This window comes from Ranitomeya variabilis, chromosome 1 (assembly GCF_051348905.1).
Source record: "Ranitomeya variabilis isolate aRanVar5 chromosome 1, aRanVar5.hap1, whole genome shotgun sequence".
Classification (NCBI taxonomy): domain Eukaryota; kingdom Metazoa; phylum Chordata; class Amphibia; order Anura; family Dendrobatidae; genus Ranitomeya; species Ranitomeya variabilis.
This window is the reverse complement of record NC_135232.1, coordinates 303,428,509-303,445,705: the sequence shown is the minus strand read 5'-3', so window position 1 is coordinate 303,445,705 and position 17,197 is coordinate 303,428,509. Positions and strand designations below refer to the sequence as shown.

Below are 17,197 nucleotides of genomic sequence, written 5' to 3'. Positions count from 1 at the left end.
AAACAGAGCTAAGTGCAGAGACCTGGACCTTGAGGGTACTGGGCCTAAGACCTATTTTCAAGCCTTTTTGTAAAAAATCCAATATGATAGGTATATTTGGCTTGAGAGGGTCTGGAAGGTTAGACAGACAGAACGATGATAACTTTTTCCAGATCTTATTGTAGATGGCGTTGGTTACTGGCTTTCTCGATTTTTGGAGGGTAGCTATGACAGGGATCGATAATCCTTTTGCTTTTAATACCTGGGCTTCAGCAACCACGCCGCCAAGTTCCATTTCTGAGGGTCTGAGTGGAGAATGGGACCCTGAGAGAGGAGATTGTGTTTTATTGGTAACATTACCGGCCCATCCACTTGTAGTTGGATGATCAAGTTGAACCAACTTCTTTTGGGCCATAATGGAGCTATCAGAATAGTTGGAGTCTTTTCTATTCGTATCTTCCATAGAACCTTGTTAAGAATTGGGATTGGCGGAAACGCGTAAGCTAGGTGAAAATGCCAGTGTTGGATCAAGGCATCTACCCCCCTGGGGTTTCGACTTTTGCGTTCTGGTGAGAGGCAAAGAGGTCGACATCTGGACGACCCCACTTGTGTACTAACATGTTGAACGTTTGAAGATCCAGGCTCCATTCGCCAGAATGAATATCCTGGCGACTTAGGTAATCCGCCTGAATATTTGTAGTACCCTTCAGACGAATTGCCGTCAGGGACAGTAAGTGTTTTTCGGCCCAAGAAAAGATTTGAGCGGAGATCTTTTTTAGACTGAGGATCCTTGTACTGCCCTGGTGTCTGATGTGAGCCACCGTGGTCATGTTGTCTGAGTATATCTGATCATGTTGTACAGAAATCTGACGACTTGCCGCTAATAGGGCCTCTTCCACAGCTTTGAGCTCTCTGAAGTTTGACGATTTCTCGCTGATCGACTGGTTCCAAAGACCTTGATAGGGAACATGGTTTATTATGGCTCCCCAGCCCCTCTTGCTGGCATCTGTTTTGATCGTGGTCAGAGGAAACTGAATCCAGCATACGCCTTTCAGGAGGTTTCTGGGATTCATCCACCATGTCAAGGAAGCTTTCACTCGGCCCGGTGTGTGGATCCTCTTGGTAAGAGTGCCAGGTCGACCATCCCAATTGCCTAGAATGTGGGCTTGGAGGGTCCTTGAGTGAGCTTGAGCCCAAGCCACCGATTGTATGCAGGCTGTCATGGAGCCCAACAGCGACATTCCCTCTTGCAGAGTAGGAGATCTCATCTCTTTGAACTTCCTGATTTTTGTTACTAAAGGAAGTCTGTGATCGTCTGGGAGAAAGGACATCTCTTTTGCCGAGTCCAGAATCACTCCCAGAAATCTCCTGGTTGAAGCTGGGATTTTCCTATATTTGGAATCCAACTTAGGGATCTCAATATCTCTAGGGTGGTCGAGACGTGGGATATCAGGGTTATCTCGGTGGAAGCTACTGTCAGGAGATCGTCCAGATAGGGCACTATGCAAACACCTTGTTTCCGGATAAATGACACTACTTCTGCCATTACCTTGGAGAACACCCTCGGTGCCGAGGAAATGCCGAAGGGAAGGACTCCAAACTGATAGTGCTCCACCCGATGACTCCCCTGTATCGCAAACCTGAGATATTTCTTGTGTCTCGGGTGAATAGGAATGTGGAAATACGCATCCTTTAGGTCGATGGTTGCCATAAAGGAGTGATGTTCTATCAGAGGGATTGCAGATCTTACAGACTCCATCTTGAACTTGCGATATTTCACATGTTGATTTAGACCCTTCAAGTTTATAATAATACGGACATCCCCTGAAGGTTTGGGAACCAGGAAAAGACGGGATCCCCATTCTGATTGTGGAACTGGGGAGATCACGTTTGACCTCATAAGATCTTTGAGACCCAAAGACAACAAACTGTGATCTCTTGATGTCGAAAGGGTAGTAATCTTTAGACCCTGAGGGGGGGTTGACATTAACTCTATTAAAAGGCCCTCCTTGATGACGTTGAGAACCCAGTGGGTTTTTGTTCCGGGAGCGCTTTTTTCTTGTCGGTAGCCTTGTCAAGAATGTCCTCTAAGGCTGGACCGAAAACATAATCTCCTTTAAAGGGTATGGCACACAACTTGGCTTTAGAGGTGATATCACCGCTCCGTAATTTAAGCCAGAGAGCTCTTCTGGCAGAGTTGGAAAGTACAAGGGATCTGGCGGCGACTCTTACAGATTCCAGAGAAGCGTCCGCCTAAAACCCCGTAGCCTTATGTAGAATGGGGAGTGAATCCAATATCTCGCCTCTTGAGGTACCTTGAGATATGTGGGTTTCCAATTTTTCTAGCCAGCAGGAGAGGGCCCTAGCCACACAAGTAGAGGCGACGTTAGCCTTAAGGACAGACGTAGAAGTTTCCCATGATTTCCTCAGGAGACTTTCAATCTTCCTATCCATAGGATCCTTCAATTGTGAAGAATCCTCAAAGGGGAGTACTGTTCTTTTGGCAACCCTAGCCACCTGCACATCGACCTTAGGAATGTCCAATTTAATAAGTTCACCCTCTAGATGAAATCTATGCTTCATTTCTGAAGGAGTACTGAGTCGTTTCTCAGGCAGTTCCCATTCCTGATCAATCATACTAACAATGTTAGCGTGAACTGGGAAACCCACTCTCTTCTCCGATCTAAGCCCACCAAACATCTGATCCTGTATGGACTGCGGTACAGGTTCCTCTTCTAGTCCCATAGTGTTACGGACAGCAGAGACTAGATCCTCAATATAGTCTGAGGAAAAAAGGTATTTCCTGACCTCAGCTTTAGGTGATACTGGATCCTCCCAGCCAATGGATGAGGCATGAGAGAGGTCCGAATCAGAATCAGATTCAACGACCTGAATTTTCCTCTTCTTAGCCGGGGAATGAGGTTGCAGCGGCGGAGGTGGAGGTGTAAAAGCTGCCAGGGAAGATTGTACCTCCTGTTTTACCAGTGAGCGAATTTCATCTAGCAGAGATGGTTGCTCAGCCTTTATTACCCTGTCAGTGCATGGCTGGCAGAGTTTTTTTTTATCCCAGTTAGGGAATTTAGCAGAACAGACTGGGCACTTCTTCCTATAGGCGGCTTTAGGGGCAGATTTTTCTCCCTGAAATATACAAAGGGAGAGAGGGGTGAGGACTACTAACCCCCTAACTATACTCCTCCCGGATCCCACCCCTGCAAACGCTCACAGTAGCAGGGGTAGCGCTGTGCTCCGCAGACGCAGGGCACAAGGAACCATCCATACTGGGGAAATAGCCTTACCTCAGTGGTGATTCAGCAGGATTATATGGACGCCGTCCTTAGCACCTGCCTCCAGCAATTAAGCATCCCCCTCCCCCTCCAGGATCCATGTGAGGGAGCTCCTAGGCCCGACACGCCGGCCGGCGAAACCCGGAAGTACCGGCTTCAGTGAGACATGAAGAAACCGGAAGTGACGCGCTAGAGCCGCTGACGTCACTTCCGGAACGCCGAGCCGACCGCATGGAGGGGGAGAACGCCGGGCAGCTCCAGGAGGAACCCGGTTGGGGATCCCAGGCCTGCTTTGCCCTCGTGGGGGCGCGGGAAGGCCGGGAGGGGGTCCCGAGGCACCTGCATGCAGGACGACGGGAGCAGCATAAGGAGGAGGCTGAAAGCGACCGCCAGCTGCCCGGCTCTAACAGGCAAAGCCTGACAAGGTACTGCAGTCGCCGGCCACTACAGCACATGGAAACCTCTCCCTGTCCCATGGGGAACAGGAAAGACACTGGCAAGTGGCAGGTGGGAGGTCCTTTTAACCTCTCTGTGTTTCCTGTTCCCCATTAGGGCAAAGAGACAACCTCCATATGCCGTCGTGGAAGGTGACTAGAGAAAGATCCCATTGAGTAATGCTGTTTTCTAGTCAGGTGTTAAAGGGGTTGTCCGGTGGAGATAAGTTATCGATTGGAGGGACAATGCGCATGCTCAACCACTGATCCATTCATTCTCAATGGGGATGCTGTAAAAATTACAGTGCTCAGCACTTCCATTGGAGATTAATAAAGCTCACTATGCATACGTAGAGAAGGGCGGACTCCTGGATGTTCGGGTTCAGCTGAACAGTTAGGCTATGTGCACACTTTGCGGTTTTTGCTGCGGATCCACAGCGTTTTTGGACACTGCGGTTCTGCAGCAGTTTTCCATGTGGTGTACAGTACAATGTTAACCAATGGAAAACAAAAAACGCTGTGCACATGCTGCGGAAAAAAACGCGCGGAAAGCAGCGGTTTTCATTCCGCAGCATGTCAATTCTTTGTGCGGAATCCGCAGCGGTTTGGCACCTGCTCCATGTTAAAAACCCGCAGGTGTCTAAAACCGCAGTGGAAATCTCACAAAAAAACGCGATAAATCCGCAGTACTTTTTGCACTGCGGATTTCATCAAATCCGCTGCGGAAAAATCCGCAGCAGATTCCGCAAAGTGTGCACATAGCCTTACAAAAAAGTTTGTATTTTAGTACCAGAACAGGACCCGGACCCCATTCACTTGAATGGGGGATCAGAACATCCAGTGTTTACCACAATGTCATGTGCATGAGACAGCGTGGCAAACACTGCCACTGATCGGTGGTAAAATAATTACCACTGATCAGATAGCCGCGGTTCCCACGCTGTCAAATGAGTTCACTGCAGTTCAGGGGCCTGGCTGGAAACACAGCCGCAGTGACCGACAGTAATCTCGATGATGTCACCCCTAGTTACTGAGGCTAAGCTCGCACCAGCTCATTCTCCAGTGGTTTTCAGCCTGGACGGTTGCATCTTGGCACCCTCCAGGTTGAAAACTGTTTATCCTCAGACATGGATTATGACGTGGGACAGGACAACGGACAGGCGAGGAGTATGGTTGTTTTTTATTTTGCTTTTATTTCAGGACATGTGGGCTTCAATGGCATGTGCATTATGGATAGGTGTTTTATAGATGCCTCTCCATTACTAAGCCGTGGGCTTGATGTCACCGGACAGTACAAAGGTGATATCAACCCCACAATTATGAACCCTCTTGACACCACCACAGGGCAAGTGGGAAGAGCTGGACAAAGCTAATAGATGTGCCTTTCCTGGACGACTGCTATTTTTAGGCTGTGGGGGACAATATCCACAGCCCCTTACTAGCATACAAATACAAGCCTCCAAATACAAGCCTCCAGCTTTAGCAAGACTGGATGTCAAAAATGGGGGGGACCCCATGCGGTTTTTTTTTTTAAATAATTTAAAAAACTGTGAGGACCCTTCTGTTCTTCATAACCAAACTTGCTAAAGCTGACATGAGGGTTGCAGCTGTCAGTTTTGCCTTTTAATTATTAGAGCGCAGGTGGCGGCTGATGATTACTCACATCAGCCGCCACCTGCTCTTGCTATTATTAACGGCAGCAGGCGTGGGCTGATGGGAGCAGTAATGCCATTAGCCGACGGTAAACTTTTTACTTATGATCACAGCTGCACACTCACGTGGGAATTGCGTCTGTCTGACCGACCGGTGGTTATGATTTTACCACCGATCAGAGACAGTGTGTGCGGCGCTGTCATGCACATGACAGCGCAAAAAACACCTGGTGTTTGGGGGGCCAAAGCCAAATAGTAACACAGGCTTCTGGTGAAGTCCTTGTTCAGGGTCCGTTCCCGAACAGTAGGTGTTCGGTACGGACGCCTATCTTTACTGTTTGGGTTCGTCTATCTCTAAACATATGCACTGCTGCTCCATTCTAAATGGCATACAAAGATCCTGATTCTTCTAATACGTGGAGTCCTGATAGTTGGGACCTGCATCGATCTATAAGTTTATCATCTACCCCTTGTATAGCTGATAAATTACCGTACCTTCACTTGACAACAAATTAATACATCGGATAAAATACCTTCTACGGTAGGACAGTAATATAGATACCTAGGAGCTAGTATTTCTACAAAAATGGACAGAAAAGTGATAAAAATCTGAGCAATAATTTCTCCAATAGTACTCTACAACTAGCAGCCCATTATGAACATACATAGACCAGTGACACAGAGGGCCTCTGATGAAGCAAACAGTTTCTGAAATTCGTAAGGGAAAATAGTGTCTCCAGGAATCCATACCTTGCAAAGATATTGATTTCATGCCATTTGCTTCCTCGCACACCATCGCGTGTCAGGTTAGTCACCGGACAGGACTTTCTGAACTGCGGTGTGCATTTTGCTGCTGAGTGCATCTAACATGGACTAAAAGCTGGGCACATTTTACCAGCGTAAACTGTGCAATAAGTGTTTATACAGCAAACGGGTTACATCCAATGAATTTTTTTTAAAATCACTATTGTTCATTTTAACGTGGTAACCTGCTTGATCTATTTTCCACAAGCTTATAGTCCTCCACTGACTCATTAGTCTAATATATGTGTGTAACATATGTATAATATATATACACACAGTGGAAGTTATATTATTTTAGCTGACCGTTCACTTAATCAGCAAACTTTTAACAGGGGTGTCTTGTCCACTTGCACCTGTTAGGCTTTCTATCCCACTATAGGAGCATGGATGTTCTATATGTTAATACATCTACAACCATACAAAACATTTAATACCTTTCCTATTTGTTTTCCATTTTAGCTAACAAGTTTTGTTTCAGAGGAACGGAAACGATGCACAGTCTACCCTCCACCACATCAGGTCTTTACCTGGACACAGATGTGTGATATTACAGATGTAAGTATCTGGTTTTGCCCATTTTATATAGCATTAATAACGTAAGGTTTTTGATTTTTTTTTTTTTCTTTACTTGGCACGGGGCTGAGGTAGGAAACCTTTTTAATTGCTCTTCTTTTAGTCCTATTTTTGCAAACATGGGATAACCAAAAAATGGGCTACATGATCTGTTCTGAAGCTGCAGTTTTGATGTCCAGCTGTTGGAGACAGCGGCGTGCAGAAATCTTTATTTTGGCTCATGCCCACTTGCGATGAAATCGGACGAATTCAATCCGATAAGAAAAATCGAATTGAATTCAGACCAATGTTGTGTGCTCATCTGCGTTTTTTTTTCGTGATCAGGATTTTTTTTAATCCTGTAGTTGTTAATGGGTTGTGATGCAGTGACCCCTGTTACAGCTAGGGGGTGCTGCATGTGCTCCTCAGGATATGCATGGAGGCATATCTGTAGTTGTAATGGTTGAACTAGCCACACACACACCTCCCACCTATAGGAGTGGCTACAAGTATATAATGTGATCATGTGGGTCACATGGAAAAAAGATGGATGGACCTGAGTGGTTTGTGTGCCAGGTCCTGGAGGGCCTCTGTGTTGGGAGGTCCTGGGAGTAGGACTAGATCTCTGAAGAGCACATGGGGAAGGCCTTGGACCTGGGGGCCTGTGTTGGAGGGTCCCAGATGGGGATGGACGTCCTGAATAGCGCACAGAGAGGACGCGTGTGCAGAGTCCGTGATGGCACTGCGTTTGGGGAAGCTACAGCCCGTTTGAGGATCTGGACTGTCAGGTGGCCTGGTGAGCAAGGCATTGCCCGGGATGGTGATCCCAGTTCGGCAGCTTCCCTGAGAGAGAGAGAGTGCTGACAGGGAGTCAGCTTATGGAGCAGAAGCTCCTAGAAGGTAACCCAGCGTATGTGGTGCTGTGCTGTCACCCACGGCAATTGGTCAGATAAGGATCAGCGTGTTTAGAGACCGCAACCCAATGTCATGTGCGCTATATGACTAGGGACATTGATGAACTGTTCGGCGTACGGACACCCATGGTAACTGGATGAAGTGAGAGGTCCAGCATGTTTAGTGTCAATGAGATAAAGCCGAATATGAAGTGTCTAAAGATAAAGCTGCAACTTAATGTCACTGGTTGGTGCCTATTGTGTTCTATGAAGTGTATATGATGAACTGTGCATAATCAGGTTTATGATGCCATAATAAACCATGTGGACTGTTTAAGTAGAAAAACCGTGCCTAAGTGCTTGAATCCTGTGCCAAGCGAGTGTCCCCCAATACACTCAGTAAGTGCAATTTTACAGGGTTAAAAAAAAAAAAAAAAAAGTCACAGCCAGAATAAAGTATTTTAACCCCTTAGTGACAGAGCCAATTTGGTACTTAATGACCGAGCCAATTTTTACAATTCTGACCACTGTCACTTTGAGGTTATAACTCTGGAACGCTTTAACGGATCCTGCTGATTCTGAGATTATTTTTTCGTGACATATTGTACTTCATGTTAGTGTTAACATTTCTTCGATATTACTTGCGATTATTTATGAAAAAAATGGAAATATGGCAAAAAAATTTAAAATTTTGCAATTTTCAAACTTTGTATTTGTATGCCCTTAAATCAGAGAGATATGTCACAAAAAATAGTTAATAAATAACATTTCCCACATGTCTACTTTACATCAGCACAATTTTGCAAACAAATTTTTTTTTTTGTTAGGGAGTTATAAGGGTTAAAAGTGGACCAGCAATTTCTCATTTTTACAACACCCATTTTTTTTTTTTTTAGGGACCACATCACATTTGAAGTCATTTTGAGGGGTCTATATGATAGAAAATACCCAAGTGTGACACCATTCTAAAAACTGCACCCCTCAAGGTGCTCAAAACCACATTCAAGAAGTTTATTAACCTTTACGTGCTTCACAGGAACTGAAACAATGTGGAAGGCAAAAATGAACATTTAACTTTTTTTTTGCAAACATTTTACTTCAGAACCATTTTTTTTTATTTTCTCAATTGTAAAGACAGAAATTTAACCATAAATTTTGTTGTTCAATTTCTCCTGAATACGCCGATAACCCATATGTGGGGGTAAACCACTGTTTGGGCGCACCGCAGAGCTTAGAAGAGAAGGGGTGCCGTTTTACTTTTTCAATCTAGAATTGGCTGGAATTGAGATCGGACGCCATGTCGCGTTTGGAGAGCCCCTTATGTGCCTAAACAGTGGAAACGCTCCACAAGTGACACCATTTTGGAAACTAGACCCCTTAAGGAACTTATCTAGATGTGTGGTGAGCACTTTGAACCCCCAAGTACTTCACAGAAGTATATAAAGTAGAGCCGTGAAAATAAAAAATAGCATTTGTTTACACAAAAATGATATTTTCGCCCACAAATTCTTATTTTCACAAGGGTAACAGGAGAAATTAGACCACAAGAGCCGTGAAAATAAAAAATCCTTTTTTTTTTTTCCTCAAAAATGATTTTTTAGCCTGCAATTTTTTATTTTCTCAAGGGTAACAGGAGACATTGGAGCACAAAATCTTTTGACCAGTTTGTCCTGAGTATGCTGATACCCCATATGTGGGGGGGCACTGTTTGGGCACCCATCGGGGCTCGGAAGGGAGGGAGCGCCGCTTGGAATGCAGACTTTGATGGGATGGTCTGCGGGCTTCATGTTGCGTTTGCAGAGCCCCTGATGTACCTAAACAGTAGAACCCCCCCCCCCCTCAAGTGACCCCATTTCGGAAACTAGACCCCCCCCCCACACGGAACTTATCTAGATGTGTGGTGAGAACTTTGAATGCCCAAGTGCTTCACAGAAGTTTATAATGCAGAGTCGTGAAAATAAAAAATATTTTTTTTTCCACAAAAAAGATATTTTAGCCCCCAAGTTCTTATTTTCACAAGGGTAACAAGAGAAATTGGACTGGAAAAGTTGTTGTCCAATTTGTCCTGAGTACATTGATACCTCATGTGTGGGGGTAAACCACTGTTTGAGTGCACGGCAGAGCTCTGAAGGGAAGGAGCGCCTTTTTGGAATGCAGACTTTGATAGAATGGTCTGCGGGTGTTAGGTTGCATTTGCAGAGCCCCCGATGTACCTAACCAGTAGAAACCCCCCACAAGTGACCCCATTTTGGAAACTAGACCCACCAAGGAACTTATCTAGATGTGTGGTGAGAACTTTGAACCCCCAAGTGCTTCACAGAAGTTTATAATGCAGAGTTGTGAAAATAAAAAATATTATTTTTTTCCACAAAAAAGATTTTTTAGCCCCCAAGTTTTTATTTTCACAAGGGTAACAGGAGAAATTGGACCCCAAAAGTTGCTGTCCAATTTATCCCGAGAATGCTGATGCCCCATATGCGGGGGTAAACCACTGTTTGGGCGCACGGCAGAGCTCAGAAGGGAGGGAGCACTATTTGACTTTTTGAGCGCAAAATTGGCTGTGGCATTTGGAGACCCCCTGATGTAACTAAACAGTGGAAACCCCCCAATTCTAACTCCAACCCTAACCCCATCACACCCCTAACCCTAATCCCAACCCGATCCATAATCCTAATCACAACCCTAACCCCAAAACAACCCTAATCCCAACCCTAACCATAACCCTAATCAGAACCCTAAATCCAACACACCCCTAATCCTAATCTCAACCCTAACCTCAAACCTAACCCTAATCCCAACCCTAACCATAACCCTAATCAGAACCCTAAATCCAACACACCCCTAATCCTAATCTCAACCCTAACCTCAAACCTAACCCTAATCCCAATACACCCCTAACCCTAATCCTTAACCCTAATCCCAAACCTAACCCTAATCCCAAACGTATCCCTAATCCCAACCCTAGCCCTAACTTTAGCCCCAACCCTAACCCTAATTTTAGCCCCAACTCCTCTAGCTGCCGGCTGGCAGATCATGGCGGGCGCACTGCTCATGCGCCTGCCGTTTTCTTCCTCGATAAAGAAGCCAGCGGGCAGAAAGGGACGCCGGTAAGTATAACAGGGTCCCCGAATCCCCCTATTTCTCTGTCCTCTGATGTGCGATCACATCAGAGGACAGAGAATTACACATCGCTTTTTTTTTTTTTTTTGCGGTCGCTGGTAAACAGTTAATTACCGGCGATCGCAAAACAGGTGTCGGTAAAAACCGACCCCGATCATGTTCTTTGGGGGTCTCGGCTACCCCCGGCAGCCGAGACCCCAAAGATTTTCTGGGTGCCTGCCGGCGGGCGCACTGCGCATGCGCCCCTCATTTTTTGGCCGGAAAAAAGATGGCGGCGCCCATCGGGAGCCACGAGGAGACAGGTGAGTATCGGGGGCGATCGGGGACCCCATTTCTCTGTTCACTGATGTGCGATCACATCGGAGGACAGAGAAATTAAATGGGAAATCGCGTTTTTCTCCAGTCACCTTCCACGACAGCGGTACTGGAGGATGTCTCCCCGCCCTGATGGGGGACAGGAAACACAAGAGGTTAAATACCCTCCCCTTCCTGCAACCTCCAGTGTTTTTCCTGTCCCCTATGGGGCATGAAGAGGTCCTGCTGTAGTGCTGCCGTGGCCGGCGATCGGAGCACGCAGTCTAACTTACTCTAGCCGGGCAGCCTGGGTCGGGTGCGATGCTCTCCTCCCTGCAGAGCTGCTCCCGTCTCCATTTTCATTTTTGGACTCGGGACCTTTGTCTCGTTCCTCCCGCGCCCTTTCTGGGGTAAAGCGGAGCAGTGATGTGCGACCGGGGTCCCCGCGCGGCTCCCCGGCTTCTTCCTCTCCTTTCTGGCGCCGGAGTCTGTGTACGCGCGAACCGGAAGTGACGTACTCGAACTTCCGGTTCACTTCCTGTGCGTTCTAGGTTGGAACGCACGTGCGTCCTGCACGCTGCTGCATTCGGCTGCCATGTGGGGCATAGCGGTTTTTTCCTACCCCCTACGCCTGGGACCTGGAGAGGAGGAGAGCGCAATCTGGCGCAGTAACTTCGGGTATTTAACCCTGGTTAGGTCACCTCCAGGTAAGGCCCCTGTCTGTCTGTGTGGACTGCAGTACTGACTGACCATGGATAGTGATAGACCCGTCTCTGCATCTGCCGAGCCCTGCGTCCTCCTTCCTACTGTGAGTAGCGGGCTAAGGTCCTTCCTCCCCTGTATACTTCTAAGGTGCAACACACTTAGTCCCCTTCTCTCTCTTTTCAGGGAGACAAGGCCTGTGCCCCTAAGAAGGACAAATCTTCCAAGAAATTGGAAGATCGCAAATATGGTGTATGCGCATCAAAGCTTCCTTCCTCATGCAAGAAGAAGCTTCGCCAGCCCTGCACTGATGAAGTATTGCGCTCCGATCAACCATCTTTGTTCGAGAGCATTAAAACCCTCATCAAACAAGAAGTTCAGTCCTCAGTATCGGCCCTTTCCCAGTCTGTTACCACAGCCACCTCCTCCGAAAAAGAGGAAGATGGCAACGATTGTTTCTGACTCAGACTCTGGTGAACTGCATTCTTCTGATTCAGAGGATTTGTGGGAGATTGAGGGCTCCACTTCTACCCCCAAAGAGGAAAATAAGAAGTATTATTTTTCCTCTGAAGACATACGTGAGCTAATCAGTATGGTCAGGGGGACAATGGGCAATGGGAAAGCAGCCTTAGTGTTCCATCCGAACTAAAAAATCGTTTCCCTCTTGATGGAGACGTCTCCCTGTGGGAGAACCCGAAGGTAGAAGTACAGGTCTCTAGAGTGTCAAAAAAGACAGCCCTCCCATTTGAGGACTCTTCCCAACTCAGAGACCCCATGGACCGTAAAATGGAAAGTCTACTAAGGAGATCTTGGGAGACTTCCACGAACCTCCTTAGAACAAATATTGCGTCTACTTGTGTGGCTAGGTCTCTATTCCGTTGGCTCCGCACTCTAGAGGACCACCTTACCCAGGGAACTTCTAGAGAAGTAATCCTGGATTCCCTTCCCCTTCTCCAGAGAGCTACGTGTTTCCTTGCCGACGCTTCGGCAGAGTCTGTCAGAGTGGCTGCAAAGTCGGCAGTTCTTTCTAACTCAGCCAGAAGAGCTCTATAGCTAAAATCCTGGAGTGGTGACATCATTTCCAAAACAAAACTTTGTGCCATTCCCTTTCAGGGCCGCTATTTGTTTGGACAGGCTCTTGATGATATACTAGACAAGGCCACAGACAAGAAGAAAGCGTTGCCTGAGCAGAGGAATCCGAAAAAACTTTTTTTTCGCCCCTCAAAAGAACAGTCCTTCCAAAGGGAGTTCAAAGGAAAAGGCAAGTCAGGACGCTGGAGCTATCCTAAAGGGGGGAAGGGTAGGAATATCCTGGTTCCCCAGTCCCAGCAAACCCCTGACTAGCAGTGACTACGCCCAGGGCATCGGGGGATGGCTCTCGGGCTTTATCAACCAGTGGAGTTCCATCTCTTCGAATCAGTGGGTACTCGATACCATCCAAAATGGGTTAAAACTGGAGTTCGAGAACCCTCCCCCTTACCGAATAAGGATAACCTCATTACAGATTCTCAACCCTCAGTATGCAATTCTTTCCGGACTTCAGGAGTTACTCCAGGCAGGAGTAATTTCCCCAGTACCCAGACACTATTCTCACCTATTTCTAGTCAAAAAACCTTCAGGGAAGCACCGAATAATCATCAACTTGAAACCCCTAAATCGGGTAATAGCCTACAGAAGATTCAAGATGGAATCAGTCAGGACTGCGATCCCTTTGATAGATCAAGACTGGGTGATGGCTACGGTGGATCTAAGGGATGCATATTATCACGTCCCAATCCATCCAGAATTCCGGAAGTTCCTAAGATTTGCAATATCTCAGAGCCACCAGATAATGCACTATCAATTCAACTCCCTCCCATTCGGAATCGCCTCGGCACCTCGGGTCTTCACAATGATCATGACGGAGGCAATAATATTCATACATCTTCAAGGGATTTGCATAGTACCCTATCTAGACGATCTGCTCATTGTCGCTCCTTCTGTCTCCCGTCTGAATGCAGACATAGCAAAGTCTCTAGAAATCCTGGAATCTTTGGGATGGATCCTGAATCTGGAGAAATCGGATCTACTTCCTTCCAAAAGGAAGAAATTCCTAGGGGTCTTACTGGACTCTGAATTGAGGAAATCCTTTCTGCCCAGAGAGCGCCAACTCGATCTGGTGCAGAGAGTAACAGCATTCAGAACCCTGAAAGCTCCCACTCTGCGACACTCCATGTCCATTCTGGAGTCCCTAACATCTTGCATCCAGATGGTATCATGGGCCCAAGCCCACACGAGAGTCCTTCAGACCCATGTTCTGTCGTCCTGGGACAGACAACAAAGCTCTCTATCCAAGAGAGTTTGCCTCCCCAATCATGTCAAGACAACCCTAGCATGGTGGCTACGTCCCCGAAACCTCCAATGGGGGGTCAACTGGGACCAGGTCCCACTCAAGATACTCACATCGGACGCCAGTCATAGGGGATGGGGAGCCATAGTCGAGGGAACTCACTTCCAGGGCACATGGCTCCCAGTCATCAGAGCAAGCTCTTCAAACTTCAGAGAGCTGAATGCGGTGGAAGAGGCCTTAAAAGCCGCATCCTCTCTTGTTCAGTGTCACCATGTCAGGATATATTCCGACAACATGACCACGGTAGCATACCTTCGTCATCAGGGAGGCACAAAATTCAAAAAGCTAAAATCCTTAGCTTCAAACATTTTTTTTCTGGGCAGAGCGACACCTCCTCTCCATTTCAGCAGTCCACCTGAAGGGGTCGGCCAATACCCAAGCAGACTTTCTCAGCAGAAGGGATGTACATCCAGGGGAATGGTGTCTAGATTAGGAAGTCTTCCTCTCCCCAGTATCCAAATGGGGAATCCCAGATGTGGACCTTTTTGCCAACAGTCAGAGTGCCAAGCTACAAACATATTTTTCCCTAAATATGACAGACAGAGCACTGGGTATGGATGCTTTCTCTCACCCCTGGAGGTTCAACCTCGTCTATGCTTTTCCTCCGATCCCAATGCTGTCAAAAACCCTACAGAAGATCCGATCAGAACGAGTCACTGCGATTCTGATCGCGCCCAGGTGGGCGGGGAGGAGTTAGTACAGTGCCCTGTTAGACATGGCCCAGGAGGGTCCAATATGTTTACCTCAGAAGAGCAATCTGCTTCATCAGGGTCCGTTAGTACATCCAAACCTCCACAGGTTGAATCTTTCAGCATGGCTACTGAAGCCGAGATACTAAGGGCAAGAGGTCTCTCATATGAAGTAATTCATACCCTTCAGAGAAGTAGGAAACCTATAACTAATGCCATTTATGCCAAAGTCTGGAAGAAATTCTCATCTTGGTGTCTACCCAATATTCCAGACCCATTTCATCCAAATATTGCTCAAATTCTAAACTTCTTGCAGAAAGGTCTAGATTTAGGGCTTAGGCCTAATACCTTAAAGGTACAGGTTTCAGCTCTTAGCTCATATTTTGACCAGAACCTAGCCAACCACCGGTGGATAAAATGCTTCATAACATCAGCGTGTAGAATCCACCCCAGGGTTCATAACCGTACTCCCCCTTGGGCTCTAAACCTGGTCCTTAATAGTCTAACTCGGGATCCATTCGAACCTTTATCAGTCTTCTTTAAAGGTTCTTACCCTAAAGACTGTCTCTTTCGTGGCCATTACCTCCGCCAGACGGATAGGAGAACTACATGCCCTATCCATGCAAGAACCCTATTTAAGGGTGACATCTGATAGTATAATCCTCCGTCTAGACCCTACCTTCTTACCTAAAGTAACATCAGATTTTCATAGAGGTCAGGAAATAGTGTTGCCCTCATTCTGCCCAGATCCCTCTAATGTGAGGGAAGAGTCCTTCCACACTCTGGATGTCTGCAGAGTGGTTCTATATTATCTTTCACAAACAGAGTTGGAGGATTGATCGAAATCTCTTTATCCAACACTCAGGAAAGAACAAAGGAAGAAAGGCGACAAAAAGTACAATCGCCAATTGGATTAAACAGGCCATATCTCTCTCATACTCATCACAGAACCTAGCCCCTCCTTCTTCACTGAAGGCCCACTCTACACGGTCGGTGTCCACATCATGGGCAGAGAGACGTGACGCATCTACGGAGCAGATTTGCAGAGCCGCCACCTGGTCGTCGGTTCATACGTTCACCAGGCATTACAGGCTTGATTTCAACCGGGATTTAAGATTCGGCAGGAGAGTTCTGCAGGCTGTTGTCCCCCCCCTAAGAAATTATATTGTTGGTACTACTCCAGTACCGCTGTCGTGGAGGGTGACTGGAGCAAATAGAATTATTCTTACCGTTAATTCGGTTTCTAGGAACCTTCCACGACAGCATTAATTTCCCTCCCTATTTAATGATGGTTATCGTTGAGTTCCTGCACCTGAGTGGTAAATATACATGCTACTGTGTCCAGAAAAAACACTGGAGGTTGCAGGAAGGGGAGGGTATTTAACCTCTTTTGTGTTTCCTGTCTCCCATCAGGGCGGGGAGACATCCTCCAGTACCGCTGTCGTGGAAGGTTCCTAGAAACCGAATTAACGGTAAGAATAATTCTATTTTTTATTTTTTTTTGCGACCGCCGGTAAACTGTTAATTACTGGCAATCGCAACCCGGGGGTCGGTAAAAAACCCCCCGAATCATGTTCTTTGGGGTCTCGGCTACCCCCGTTAACCGAGACTGCAGAGAAAATCTGACTCTGGGGGGGGGGGGGGCGCTATTCACTTTTTCCACAGTGCCGTTAATTAACGGCGCTGTGGTTTAAGTACCCTTAACTGCCGCCGTTAAAAGACGTATCGGCGGTCGTTAAGGGGTTAATGAAATCAAACACAACACAGTTTTCCCATCTTTATTGTTTCTGCTAATCCATGCTACGCCCTCAATCTCCTGTAAAAAAAAAAAATAAATAAATAAAAAAAAAAAATGATATACCATACCTGTCTGGTGTTCAGTCCCACGCCGTTATCCATTTCTGGGATATATAAAGTTTACAACCGGGAGCGATACTAATGCGACCATCCCAGCTGTAAACTACTGGGGAATGAATTAAATGCTGGGAGCTGAGCTTCAGTGACTAGCGCTGACATCACTGAAGCTGAGCTCCCTCACAGCCTGAACTCAGATGACTCTTGAGTGTGGGAAAATGCCAGCTGATTTTCCGACGCTGAAGAGTTCAGTGCAGGTCAGGCTGTGAGGGAGCGCAGCATCAGTGACATCACCTCTATTCACTGAAGACGTTCTCACAGAGACACGTTTCCATTACTAATCCTATATTTACAGTTGTGCTGAAAAGTTTACATACCACAGCAGAATTTTTGCTTTCTTGGCCTTTTTCAGAAAATATGAATGATAACGTCAAAACTTTTTCTTCACTCATGGTTACTGGTTGGGTGAAGCCATTTATTGTCAAACTACTATGTTTTCTCTTTAAATAATAATGACAACCCAAAACATCCAACTGACCCTGATCAAAAAT

At 46.6% G+C, this 17,197-nt stretch overlaps 1 protein-coding gene across 1 annotated transcript in view; it reads left to right on the top strand.

Annotated features, from left to right (window-relative positions):
• The window catches only part of UNG (uracil DNA glycosylase), a 110,409-nt gene that overhangs the window by 15,881 nt on the left and 77,331 nt on the right, over positions 1–17,197 (top strand). The window contains exon 3 of the mRNA XM_077296035.1: positions 6,613–6,708. Coding sequence (XP_077152150.1) covers positions 6,613–6,708 — 96 coding nt within the window. The remainder of the gene's footprint in view (positions 1–6,612; positions 6,709–17,197) is intronic.